Raw genomic sequence first — 14917 nt, forward strand, 5'->3', positions numbered from 1 at the left:
TTGTATGAATACTCTTAAGACTTTACGCAATAATGAAAACGTTTCTGTTTCGCAAATATTTTTTCCTGCTAAACTCCTTTAATGTGTATCACACAAAACAGAAATTAAACAATTAAAGGGACTATATAAAGCCATATCTAGTGAACTATGTAATTGTACAAAAGGAACTTCTCAAGCATGCAATTTTTTTTTTTCATTTCTTAAACCTTTTCAAAATAGAAACAAATTTTTAACCATAAACTTAGCCATGGTTTGAAATGCAACAGTTGAATCATACACATAATAGAAAATAAAATTTATACATAATCTCTTGGTAGTAAAATAAAAACCTCAACTGGCCTGGTATCTTCAGTGATGTAAGGGATAATTCAGAAATAAGCAGCTAAATTAAATATTTGAATTTCTGGCTTGATACAGACTTTAGATGCTTTCTGGCTCTGGTAAACTCCAGTTTTCATAAACTCTTCTGCAGTGTTTTCAACAAGCTGAAGTGAACCATGGAAGAACTTTTTTCAGAGTTCAGACAGGGAGAGTATTTGTGTGGATAGTACTAAGTTTGAAGAATGAGGACAAGCTAAATTTATTCCAGGCTTCCTGTTCTGTTTTCCCTTTCTCTTTTCAGAAGAGAAAGTTTATTATTAAATGTTCCTGTACTATACTAGCGATGTGTACACCTAAGGACAATCTAAATGGTTTTGTTAGGTAAATACAGAGCTTGCATCTTTTTAGCAATGCTCTTTCTTTTCAGCAAGAAAAATTTAATAATGTAAAAAAAGCTCAAACTGAAAATACTACAGGGGTTACTTCTTCAAGTAACCCATCATAGAGCTTAATTTAGTGGTTAGTGCTCTGCAGGAAACTTGGGATCAATTTCCAGACCAACTCACTTGTTCAAAGATTCTGGTCTGACCTGGGATCTTAGCCATGCACGCTTGTATTTTGTGACAGATTTTGGCTGATGTAAACTTAGTGAAAACAGTCTCTGCAGCGAAGCCGTATCGCACTCGTGCCGACTGGAGAAATGCTGCTGATTGGCTTTATTACTGAATGGGGAAAAGTGGAGAGGAAAGAAATCAACGGAAGTTTTAAATTTTATGTTGAATCCATGGCACTGTCAGAAATCAGTAATAGAGAAAATAATATATTTAAAAGAATTCAGAGACTCAATAAACCATGCAGACTTACTTTGCTGTTTTAGAAATCTGTTGTACAAGTTTGCACAAAGGCTTTAGGGAACGCTGAAACTTTCACTTTCTATTGCCTTTTTTTAATTCAGGTAACTTCAACACTGGGTGTTCAGTTCCTGAATTTTCAGTAAGACTTGGGGCAGGGGAAAGGATGGATGGAATACCACCATCTGTGATGGAAGCATTCAGATTTTGTCTGCACTGCAACAGAAAATGCAGAATCCTTATTTTATGAAGAAACATGTGGTGTGGTTTCCCTAAAGCATTTTTATTTTTAACTTTCTAGAGAATATTTATGCATCTGGAACTTCTGTGGATAGGTAGTACAGTTTTGCTGCAGCAATAAAATGAAAATGTAATTAATTTCTTTCTGAAATACTTCCAAAGGTTTCACAATATTGTCTTTAATGCTGCCCTCAAGTTATGCCTTCAATGCTCTGTCATGGTATTACTTGGCTTCTCCCTACTGAAGTTACCTTTCTGTGTCAGGAATGCATTTGGCTCCAAGGAAGCAGCTGAGGGCAGAATGAATCACTCTGGAGTGTTCAGTAATTTCAAAATAAGCAAGAATGCTTCGAGTGAAGTCAGGAGATTTGAGGAGGACTTTTTCCCGGTTAACAGTCATTTATTTAGTCGGCCAGTTGGGTCATTTTTAATATTTCAGGAGTTTAGTCCAGTGATTAGGAGCAGCCAAGTAACATATAGTCAGTAAAGAAAATATTGAGTTTGGATAATTACATAGTGGATATTGGCAAAAATAATTTCCTGACACTTTTTGGTAGATCCATTTCCTATATGGCATGATGCACAATTTAATTCACCACACAGAACAGCAAGAAGTTGTTTCATCACCTTCCTGTGCACATACCTCTTTGGAAGCAGCAGATTTAAACTAGTTTTATTTTACATCTTAATGTCACTCCTAAGCTAACAAAAGGAATAAACTTATAAAAAACATTGCACAAGTCTCAGTATACAGGTGAAAATGTGTTACTAAAAACTCACGATTGGGCTGTCTGTTTCTCCTGTTATGGTCAGTTGCTGTATCCCATTCTTTACTTTCCAGATTTCCCTTCCTCAACAGAGCTTTGGGCTAAAAGCTTACTGATTCTTAACTCAAATAAATCTCTTCAAAATGTCAGGTGCTTTCAGGCCACATACTGGGCAGGTATGATAGAGCTCATACATAATACACAAGACATTAAAACTTTCAAAATAAAGATGTAAGACTTAGAAATTTATTTCCATTGTTTCTTCTAAGTTAAATAGCAGTTGGAGGTACCAGAAAGGATTCAGAGCTCTAGTGAATGAGACACAAAACAACCTATGCAGATGCAGTTCTCAGATGAAGAGAAGACAAGCAAATAGATGATAAGCATGCTTATCCTTGGGGGCAGGTAGCAAGTTGAGCATGTTTTGCATAAACTAGTATTTTCAATGTTTATAGAAGTCATTAATTAGTATTTAGAAATAATGGTGTGTAGGCAGCGTAACTGAACCAGCTTTTAAATCTGTATACTGTGATGCAGGGACAACGTACGATATGAAACCATCACTGCTCCAGTGCTAATAACTAATATAACTTGTTTAAGTGGTAAATATCATAGTGCTCAGTAATTAGAAATTGCCTATACCATTTTATCTCTAAAATACTCAAAACCTAGGAAATCGTATCTAGCAGAAAAGCCTACATGAGGAACTTATGTAAGTGTGAAGTTGAGCATTTGAAAATTAGGAAACTATAGACAATTGTCATTGTAGCCTTCATGAGTTCTCTTACTCATCATGTTTAATTGTATATGATAAAATGAGGGATGTATGTGGAATGGTAGGAGAGCAAAGGCAATTTATACTAGATATAAGCCTAGATTCTATTGCAATGGGTGGTCTTTTAGTATACAAGAAGATTGTCTCTGACAGAGAGAAATTCATCATAATTTTATCTGAGATGGGAAAAAAACTTAGAAGTGTCAAAGCCAATAGTAATACAAGCCAATACAAGGCCAAAGTAATGCAAAAAACCTCTATCGTACATCACACAGACATAAATATTTATTTATACATCCAAAAAAATATTTGGTTTATACATTATTGTCTCTTTGGCAGACGTGCTTCAGATGATGGGGCGTGCTGGCAGACCACAGTTCGATGACCAAGGAAAAGCTGTCATTCTAGTACATGATATTAAGAAAGACTTCTACAAAAAATTCCTCTATGAACCTTTCCCAGTGGAATCAAGGTAAAGATAAATCAATCAGAAAAGCTGATCAAACTATAAACAATACAATAAATGAGGGATAGGGGAAAGGGAAACAAAATTCCTTTGCTGGATAGGTCCTAAACACTGGGGTCAAGACGAAGACAATTTTTAAAAAAAGAAATTACCCATCTTTATGTAGAAAAACCTTTTCTTCCATGAGTTTCGGAGCACTGCTGAGCTTGTCAATCCATTCCCATATAATACCACGAGTGCCTCTCCGTTTTTGGCTGGTGTCTCAGACATGTGAAACACAAACTGTTCTTCAAGGGCAGTGTTTAGGACAACTATCCATGATCCTCAGAATCCTCTTTGAACTTCTGTGACAAGTTACTAATAGGAAAAAAACAAGGTAAGTTTCTAGCATGCTTTACCTAGAATATTTGTAACATTATAGATACCACATTTGTGAAAATCTCAAAAGTCCAAAAAGTTCAAGTTTACGTACTTGATACAAAATTTTCTGTCCAGCCTAATGCAATTTGTGCCTTAGTTTTGATATTTTTAATATATTTAATTATTCAAGTAGAAGTCAAACTAGTTACATTGGTCCCCTGTAGAGGACTGTTTCATGGAGCAATGCTCAGACATTTAATACAGCATGAGCATTACTGAAAGCTTTTCTCAGTGGCAAAGAATTCACAGTATTGTTCTCCTAAGGAAACTTTATCCCTCAACATAAGTGATAATGGGACCTCTATCTGCTCAGGAAACTTGTTGGGGTTTGAGAGTGCAATCCACCTTTGAAATATAGTTTAAATGGGCTGGTGTATTTGAAAGTTAATTTCTGTGGTGCATGGACAGACATACAATTTTTGCAAACAAAGAATGTGGAAACATACACTTCATTTCCTTAGGAAACCACACTTTTTTTTAAATAGAAATTGCACTTAGCACAAAAGTCTAGGAGTTGAACTTCTTCAAAATGATAGCTAATAAGTGAAAAGAGTGGTATGATATGTTGGTATATCCAGACTGCATGGCATTAGCATAAACGAAGAAATATCTCTATTCGTTGGGAAGTGGTGTTTTTAAAGAAAGAAATCATATCATCAATATGAAAGTAGTAATCACACCTTTGTTCATGTTTGGAAGACTATAAATATTCTATGTTACTAGTAGCTCCATTTGTGTGTTTATTTTTACTTTGTAGTTCTGATATATTCTGTCTTTTATTATAAAAAAAGAATATTTGATAAATTTGCAGATGAAGAGTTACATACTAATGACAATCTTGTTAAATTCTCCGTCTCTGTAGGTTGTGAACCACCTAACTTAAATTTGTCTTGGTCTCTTTTGTGATCAAGTATTTCAAGTATTATCAAAGATCCCTGGTTGGGATTTTGGGGTTTCTTTTTTTTGTTGTTTTGGAATGTTTCCCCATCTGTTTTACCAAAGAACAGATTTATCAGTTTTGTGTAGTATTTCCAATTTGTAGAAGTAAACTTCACATTTTTTTAATTAACTTTTTTTTTCTAAAAGCCATTGTTTATATATTAGTTGTAAGATTTGAGTAACCAACTCGTAACAGCCTTTGTGCTCTCACTGATCATGGGCCTGAAACATAGCACATTAGAAACAAAAGAAAATCCAGAATTATGTTACTGTGGAATAGCTATCGAATAGTCTGTCCAGTTTCTGTTGGACAGTCCGTGTAAAATGTCTGCAGTTCTGACCCTTAGAAACATGCAGTCACCAGTACAGAGCAGTGAAACAGCTACTCATGCCAGATTATTCCTTACATTCAGCAACAGGAAAAGAACACTGGGAGAAGAAAAAGGATATAATACAAGAAAAATTAGGTTGAACCTTAAGGATATTTGCTGTTCTCTGAACTCTAGCCAGGCATGATCTCATTAGATACCCTAATGGAGGTCTTTGTTCTGTTTAATGACTGAGTATTTTAATTTTTAAGAATCATTTTAAGCTGCTTTTATTATTCTGAGTTTAGATCTTTCTGGGTAAAAGTATCTGCTCTTATTTTCTTTTTTTTTTTTTTTTTTTTTTTTTTTTTTTTTTTTTTTTTTTTTTTTTTTACATTGGATGAAGATGAGGCAAAATCTGGGGGAAGCAATTTTGATGTAATTTTAATAGCCCTGAAGTATTTGTCAAGTATTAGCTAAGCTATTGCCACTGTTTCATTTCCTGTTTGTCTTTCCATATGATTCTCTATTGCATTAAATCAGCATGATCATATGGTCAACATACAATATTCAGAAGTTACCACTGAGTAGCTCCATCTGAATATGTTCCTTGAACGACTTAAAGTTGTGCATTCTTGGTCCAATCAAAAAATAATTTGAGCTTCATTCCTCTATCATGTAAAGATGATGACTCACCTTGCAATTACATTTCCCCTTCTTCCCCTTTTCTCTTTTACTGGAAGATAAATATATAATATTTTCAGATTAAAAGTAATAAACCTTTTAATGGTCAACTATACAAAATATATTACCTGTCTTTGTGATTATAAAGTCAGCTAAATCCTTTTGTTTCCTGTTCTTCAGCTTGTTAGAGGTGCTGGCTGACCACTTGAATGCTGAAATTGCTGCTGGAACTATTACATCTAAGCAGGATGCAATGGATTATATCACCTGGACTTACTTCTTCCGTCGACTTATAATGAACCCAACGTGAGTATACAATATAAATGCAATTTAATCTCAAGGTAACTTGAGGTTAGAGTTGATCCAAAGGTGATCTGTCTGCTGTTGGAGCCTAGAATACTTAGCAGTCTCCAGTGTAGGAGCATTACTGGCCCACATGTGGATTAAAACTCCTGTTCACATATTTTTTATAATTTTTTTTCTCTAAATAGAAATGCATTTTTTTGGCAGATAACCTAGGTACAGAAATAAAATAACCTTATTGAGAGGGCTACATCAGCATCCCTAAAATAAAATTCCAGATTTTCACATGCCTTCAGATATTGTATTTTTAATGCAATACTTATTTTTTTTTTTTAGCTACCACATTGATATGTTCTGCCCATTTTGTTTAGAAAATTTATTAAGACTTGGACTTTCCTAATAAATGGGAGAATAACTATCAGCTGTTCCTCTGTGATAGCGTTTTCTTTCATTAGAGTATCCTGGTGAAACGATGTGTGCAATATTTTCAATGATTGCTATCATCCTGCCTAGCTCCAGCTGGTATGCAGATCATTCTGAGCTGTTCCACCTGCCTTTGCCACAACACTGTGTTGGGTAAATGATATGTTACCCATCCTGTATGTTACCCAACATTCATTCACCCAGTAGAATAATGTGGCAAATAAAGAATTAACCATTTAGATCACTAAGTATTTCTTGATATACTCCAGTGTGTTGTAGTTCTGAAATCATGTTAATGCCCATAGCATTTGGCCAGATTTTCTTTCGGTTATTTTATGGGCAAGTGGTACTGGGAGCCTGCAGGTGACAAAATAATTTCCTTTAATTGTTTTTAATTCTTTATTATTTTTTAATTCTGCACCTAGTCCTATGCTGAGAATCTCTCACAAAACAAACAGAATTTACATCTAGTCTTCTTGGGAAATAAAAAATGGAGAGGGTTAGAACTGTAAACTAAAGAAAGCATTTTCAATTTTCTCACTTCATAACTAACCCAATGCATTCAGTTACGGGGAGAGTATTTCTCTCCTGAGAGTTAAATTATTTTTTAAATGTTAGATTTTATAATTTTTTATTATAAAGAATAAGTACTGTTACTTTAAAATGTCTTGTTCTTGAATTGTTTTGATAAAGTGCTGTAGTTGATTTAATTTTGGTAAGCTTTGATCATGTGGTATCTGTGGTAGGTACATTTTTTTAAGACACAGCATGAAGGCCAAAGGTAGGTATAGAATATAGAAATATTGTTTGATTTAATGGGCAATCTCTTCCCAATATAAAAGAAGACTTCCATTTGAGTATGAGGTTGGCATGTTGACTGCTGGTCATTTTTTCTTTGCAGTTTCTTTTTTGTCATGGACAGCTTAATCTGGAGTAATCACAATTTCAACTTCAGAGCAAAAGTTAAATAAAGAATTATTCTCAGGTGGGAAGAAAAGTTGGGATTGGGGAAGAAGAAAAAAAAAAAAAAAGCACTTCATAATGAGATGTAGAGTCTTTGTAGTGAGAACCAACATGAACAGATCTTGACTAGTCACGCCCATAATGGCAGGATAGGAAGGAATAATGAAGTTTCTAATGAAACTGGAGTCTTGCATTGGAACACCACACACACAGGTTGGAACAGTTGACAAGTTGAGCTCTTTATCCACACGGGTACCCAGCATTTCTTCTCTATTTAGTCTTGCAGGGAGAAAAATTAAGGATATTAGTTACTCTGTCAAAGAGTTTGTTAAATCATTTCTAGATGCCAAGCACAAATGTAACAGATGTGCATGCATTCCTTTCTTTGACATGATAACAGTATCAAGTTTCATCCAAAGTTACTAAACTTAGTCGTTTTCCTGGACCTACTATTTGTGGTATTTTCAGACCTTCTGAAAGCCAAGAAAGAAGTTCCTGCGGGGTCAGTGTTTGAAGGAGATACATCCAAGGAAAAAAAAGAGTTGTACAAATAGAAGTCAATGATTCTCAAGATAACTCTGAATGAGTTGCATTATGGTAATTGCGTTTACTGTGCCATAAAAGATCACATGAAATGATTGATATTATCAAACAAAAACTATTTGTGGTCCTTAAAAGTCCAAAGATTTTAGGGTTTGGGGTTTTTTGTGTTTTTAGGTTTTTTTAAAGAATAGGAGCACAATTGCTGGTTTTTGGTTTAAATGGTTATGCAATACCCATTCCTTGTCACTTGACAGAAATGTTCTTTATCATGGCCTGCCCCAAAGCAGTTTTGCTGACTTCTTCTCCACTGTGAAACAAGAACTGTTTTCCAGACTGCAGGTGATTGTACCTTAGTGGTGAATAAGTAATTCCCACATGCATGATTAGTAAATTGCCTTGGGATTCATTGGCATAGAAGTCATTGCATGTGATGCTGTAAATCCCCAAAATAATGGGCTTAGATAATATGCAGAAGATTTATATTCTCATTTATTGCCAGTTTTAGCTACTTGTATATTAAGGCTGCATAAACAAATGTAGGATCATCCTATTCCAATCCAGTATCATAAAACGCCTTAATGAATGCCTACAATTTGTACTATTGAAATAATGGTAATCTACCTTTATTGTAAGACAGAGATTCAAGTACATTCTTCCTCTAAGTACCCAGGTTGCTTCTAAACATGAAGTCATTGTGAAAGTTTTCCTGGCAAACTTCAGATAATTTGTTAAATTTGTGATGATGGTTGTGTTAATGGTGTGGAAATAAAATACTCCTTTTCATCAAACCATTTTAATTTTCTTGTTCGATGAACCCATGCTTCTCAAATTTTATGGAATGGGTTTTAACTGATAAGAGGTATAATTGAGCTGTTGCTTTGGGGAAGGAGAGTAGCTGAGTGCTGGTTTTGTTCAGATCCATGACGAACAGTCATGCTCATCCTGTTTGGGAGATATGACACATGAATGACATGGGTGGTCCAAATGAAATGTTTATCAAAGTGTTTCAGTCTCCATAGCCAGTTTTCTTCCCTGTTATTCCCTTCCCTCAAAGCAGTTAATCCTAAATGCAGAGCTTTTTGAATTTGTTTGTTAAGTCACAGTTTCTGTACTACTCCAGTCAAGTAGTACAACGTGTATTCCTTTCCACACAGAGCTGTAGTCACTATGTTCTTTATTTAGTCAAGGTCCTATCACACAGATCGGCAAAAGGCCCTGTTCTTTGCAAGGAGCTGCTTTGACAGGCTTATCTATCTCCATTTGTTGGCTGAAATGCCTTGGTTATTTATTTTTTTAACCCTTATAAAAGATTATAATTGCGACTTTCTGTAAAAGAGAAATGGCTATAAGAAACATTTTCTGTAAATCAGGTTGTGATGTTTTCCAGATACATGCGCAGTAAAAGAGAAATAGAAATTTACAACATATATAAAGTTAAGCAGAATCACTTTTCATTTGGAAAGTTAATTTTTAGATATCCTGAGAGCACACATCACATCATTATTAAAATGTACGTGGCTATTTATGTATTTGTATGAGTGTGTCTGTGTATATGTGCACACTTAAAAAACCAGTTTTCTATGTAAATTCCTTGTGAAAACATGAAGAAAGGTATTTTATTATTTAATTCCAATAATTTTATTAAGGGGTTTTTTTTCACTTGATATGAGTTTTGCAAGCTCATTTTTTTTTTGAGTGAATTAATAAAGCAGCATTAATTATAACCTCAGACTGATGATGTCCTTATCATACATTTATGTTTTACTTTAAATTTCATTTTCTCATTATGAGCATGTACATAAAACATATGAATACAAATTCAGGTTATATACTGGTCCAATATTTTTCTGTTGTTATGATGACAGGTAATGTCATAGTAGAAGTCAGTCAGAATGGAATACCTGTTTATTTCAGTGACACCACCACAGTTATTCAGAATTTTAGGGTTAATTTGGAATTGTGTTAGAAGGGAGATTACTGAATAAAGTTAAATTAGCTAAGATAAAGAGATAAAATGGAAAATTTTGATGGTAGCTAAACTAACAGAAGCTATAATGTACAAGTATATTGCACTGCAGTGATTACTAATATCCATATTTTGAGATGGTAAACAGATAGTTCACAAAGGATCTTGCAAAAGGACTCTTCCTTTTACAGGGACATTTAGACCTATTTGCATCTACAGATACATATGCATGTATATATATTTAATAAATGACTGTTCTGGGCATTATTATGAATTTCATAACCAGAGTTTGTTCTTTGGAATTATTAGGATCACAGTGATGTGAAAAATACAGGAATGTAGTTCACAGTATAGCTTTACCAAATATTTAGACAAATAAAGATTTGCTGAGTCTGTCAGACAGGAAAGTCTCAGGCTGCTGAGTATTTGAACAGTTTACTGCTTCCCAGTCTGCTGCAATCTTAGGGTTGGATACAAAGCTGAAGACTCCATGTCTCCCCATCCAGAAAGAAAATTCACATAATTGTCTTCCTACTCTTGGATATTATTTACCTGTACAAAGTATCTGTTGGAGTGTATGATAGGAAAAAGAAAAATCTTACCAATATGTGAGCAAATTTATGTGTGCCTATTACCCTTCATTTCTCATTAATGCATCTTGGGAGATAAACTGTCTTGCAGATGTTATAGTTAGAAGCATTGATGTGGGGATAAATATTTTGCTGATGTCAGAGAAATTGAACTTGGTTTTGTTCTTCTTAAATGACCACAATGTAAAGTATACTAAAAGCTGATTAGAGATAGCAATGTATCCGTTTGCCTACCTGGCACACGCGAATATATGGATGCAAGAAAACATTACTGTCTGCAGCATTTGTGCACTCTGTAATGCCTTTTTGCAAGCCAGTCACGGGCTCCAGAGTCGGTCAGTAATGCCTTAACAACAGAAGTGAGTTGATACTTTGGGTCATATCTCTCTCTGGCTATGAAGGTTCATCAGTTGTGCCATATACTCTGAACCATTTCCATGGTGCTATTTTAAGATGGCAGCTGCTAAAGCTGATGAAAGTAAATATAAATGATGACTGTAGTAAAGGGACCTAGAAAAAACTACTATCTATGCTCCCCCATACTTGTTCATAACAAAATTCTGCTTTCAGAACTGTAAAATCTCAGAAAGCACACTTTCTTGCCATCAAGTGAGTGCTGTGGATTTGCTCTTTGTGCATTGTTTCAAAAGACCTGCTGACTTGCAAGTTTATTCTTTAATATTTTTGGCTGACTCTCGTCACCGATTTTCATTATGTGTGTCACTATTACCACCGTATAATCTGAACATAAAAAACATGGTGCTGTAACAAATGACTCCACAGCATTGACAGTTATAGCAGGACCATTTCAAGGCTGATGAAAAATTTCCCAGAGAGATCTCAGGTCAGGTTTACATAAGCTAAACAGGAAATGATTGCCACCATTCACATTAAATCCTAAATGTTTTGTGTAACTTCATCTGCATTTTATGTTCCTGCATGTCTCTCTGTCTCTCTCAGCTGATGAAATTCCACACTTCCTTAGATTAGAGAAATAAGTTCATGTTTCATAGTTTGTTGTTCTTGCTAAGCTCTACAAGGTTTTGGAGTTTTAAATACGTTATTTAATAGACAATAAAAGGTACCTTCAGTTTTTGATTGTTTAAATTTTACATACTTTGTAAATTTTTATGATACCGAGGGGTTTGTTACTGCTTTTTCCCTATGGACTACTAATGGAAGTTAGCCTGTCTAGCCCATGTGCTAGATGCTGTTAGGATAAAACTGCCTTTGACTTTCACACCTCTCAGGGGACGAGTAATTGTTGTGTTCAAACAGCCTGTAATTGTGATCCCGCTGGCTTTCTCAGTACGCTTCTGGCTATTAGAATCATTAAACAACTCAGCACCTGTTAACAGCATTGTAAATATTCAACCCTGCTTGTGTGCAGGTTGAGTCCAATATAGGAGAAGGCTTACAGAGCCCAGCCTCATAAATTAGAGCTTCTGACAAGTCAATTATTGTGAAACTGGGCTTCACTGTGAAATAAATGAAATGGTGTGCTGATAAAAAGGTAGGTTGTCTGTTTATAGCAAAGGGGAACTAATGACTAGATGATTCAATGTGGTGAGCATGAAACTGCATTGTTTTTATTCTTTATCTGTAATTAAATAGTTAGGCAATATTGTTTCATAGAGGAACTCACATATTCTGCAGTTTTTAGACTTGGAACATACCAACATACAGAATTCAACTTGCATTTATTCCTGAGCATTGAAATCTAATGTCATGATACCTCTTTTTTCACTAATGATTTTAACAGTCTTTCAAGATTAATGGATTTGATTTTTATTAGGGGAAGATGTGCTGAATGACCAAGAAGCTCCTGTGGGTGTGCTCAAAATTATATCTGTCTCATTACAAACAGTAGTTAAAACATACTGGTACCACTTCACTCAAGATTACGAACCATTTAAGATTTTTCTTTACACTGTTTTCTTTCCACTAGGCAGCTACATATGTACTCCTTTGAAGACAAATTAGGAAGAAGCAGCAAATGTAAAATTCACAAAAAAAATTAAAAGATATTATAAATTCCTGTATGATGATAACTTCATTTAACTGCAGTGAAATACTGCAAATTAGGCAGAGCACAAGATCACAAACCTGTTTGAAAGGGTGTTTTAAATTACAATCTCAGGAAAGAATTTCACTGTACTGCCCGTGTTCCTTTTTCTTGTTTTAGCAGTATTCGTCATGAATGTTATGGTACTGCAATTAAAGGTGCTGAAATAATGTGGTGGAAGTCTGAATACTGTGACAACAAAGTACATTAATAAAAGCATTTCAGAAGCATTTTATTCAATTTAGAGAAATAATGATGAATCATTAGTCATTTAAGAGTATAAAATAGAAATTTTTTTCACCTCCTTAAACAACTTATTTAGCTAATTTCCTCAGTTATTTTCATAAGGTAAACAAAATTTGACAAATTAATTTCTGCTAATAACCAGAAAATAAATGTGATTGGTGATGTCAGACAGATAAAATGGGCAGATAGAAGTTTTGACCATTTTGTATTATCGCTATATCACTTAATTTAAAAGGACACTCATGAAATTTAGGTTGCATCAAAAACACTATTAGAGTAATTTTTCAACAAATGAGTTTTCTGTGCATGAGGCCGATAATGTGTAGCTGGCTACTACAATAAACGTTTTAGTCAGTAGAAATATTTCTGTTAGTTTGGTTTGGTTTTGGACACTAGGTGTGTTGTAAGTATTTCAGATCATCTCAGCATGAACCCATGTAAAATGTCACAGAGTTGAATACTCCACTGCCACTGTATATATGCTTTGTTGTCTCATGTAGCTGGCTGGTATCAGAACACATTTTTTAAATGTTTTTCTTATGGTAGTACTGGTTTACTCCAACTTTATCCAATCATAAGTGAACTTTCAAAGCTTCAGAGAATTAATCCCACAATTTGGAATTAATAGCAAGAGGAAAATATCTGGACATTGCAACACTGCTATTTAGCATTCGGGCTTTTTCAGTTCTGCTACTGCTATTAAAGAGGTGCATTGGAAAAACTTTGTTTAAGAAAATAAAGATTCAAATCTTCTTTAGAAGATTCTTTAAATGAAGCAGTTATATAAGGATGTTTGTAGCTTATAAAAATTTAATTCCTTTGAAATTTGGAAACAGCAGCATTACAGTAAATTATACAGATTTTAACTCAGAGAATGGGATTCATCTGCCCAAATGTACCATCCACAACTGAACTGGTTGTCTAAAGTTCTCTTTTTTTAATCAGTGATTACATTTCACCTCATCCTGAAGTAGGTATTTAAAATACTTCAGGTGAATAGCATTCTGCAAGTGCACATTTCTTTCCAGTGGCAGTGAAAGGAGTTTAAAAAAACTAACTCAGGTGCAGCAGTAACTTCATAAAATTGCCCAAAATGAACCTCAGCACACTCTTTTGCAGCCTGTTGTTCACTTGCACAAAATGGCATTGAAAGAACCTGCCCTCGATTACAGTGGGGTTATTTTAAGTGGGAATGCTGAGTACATCATAACAGTAGTAAATTTTAGTAAAGCAAGGCAGGTAGAAAAAAGGAGCATCTTTCGTCGTTGCACAATCTCAGTAGTCTATTTCTGCCACAGTATTTGACAGAATTAAATGAGCAAGGACTACCTTTTTTATTCTGCTTTTTTAACAACTCAGCAAATCATCAGATTTTACATTTAATTCTGCTTTGAAATGGCATGTTTTAATTACTCTGCCTAAATTCAAAATTTTAAAACTCTCAAAGCATGCTCAGTTTTTCTTTATGATCAATTGAACCTAATTGTTACTTTCTGATCTGGTGTCTTTACTGAATCTAGGGACACAAGTTCTTAATGTATTTTTATCTGGAATAAAAGTTCTCACTGAAATTATGTTGGTTTACATGAGTGGAATCTTTTCATACACCTCAAGCTCTACCATTAAGAAGTGTATAGTTCAGTCACTGTGTCTTTTTATATGCTAACATAAAAGAAAATATATTTTCACCCACTTTATAAACATTTTTTTCTTCATACAGAGAACTAAGCCATCATGATGATATTGTTTACCTAAACATTTTGTCTGACAGTGAATGTGTGATGTAACATTAACAAATACCCCATTCCTTTTTTAGCAATTCTAACTTTGACAATAAAATGTCACAGAAATACAGCAACAAACACCAACATTTGCATTGATATAAGTTTACTTTTTCAAGAGATCTCACTATATGCCTAGTTTTACTTTCAGAGTTGCAGGATGTGAGGACAGTTGCTCTCCTGGGTGGGTATTCTTCCTTCGTCATGAAGTTAAAATTCTGTTACTTGTGTTAGCGTTGCTTGTTCACTTTCACACTTATCAGGAA

The 14917-nt window shown here is 34.4% G+C and overlaps 1 protein-coding gene across 4 annotated transcripts in view; it reads left to right on the plus strand.

The window, feature by feature from the left end:
• The window catches only part of ASCC3 (activating signal cointegrator 1 complex subunit 3), a 254871-nt gene that overhangs the window by 199193 nt on the left and 40761 nt on the right, over positions 1-14917 (plus strand). For all 4 annotated transcript variants that reach the window (XM_040058833.2, XM_040058830.2, XM_040058831.2 and 1 more), the window contains exons 33-34: positions 3294-3426; positions 5952-6077. In XM_040058833.2, the coding sequence (XP_039914767.1) occupies positions 3294-3426; positions 5952-6077 (259 nt within the window). The remainder of the gene's footprint in view (positions 1-3293; positions 3427-5951; positions 6078-14917) is intronic.

This window comes from Hirundo rustica, chromosome 3 (genome assembly GCF_015227805.2).
Source record: "Hirundo rustica isolate bHirRus1 chromosome 3, bHirRus1.pri.v3, whole genome shotgun sequence".
Classification (NCBI taxonomy): Eukaryota; Metazoa; Chordata; class Aves; order Passeriformes; family Hirundinidae; genus Hirundo; species Hirundo rustica.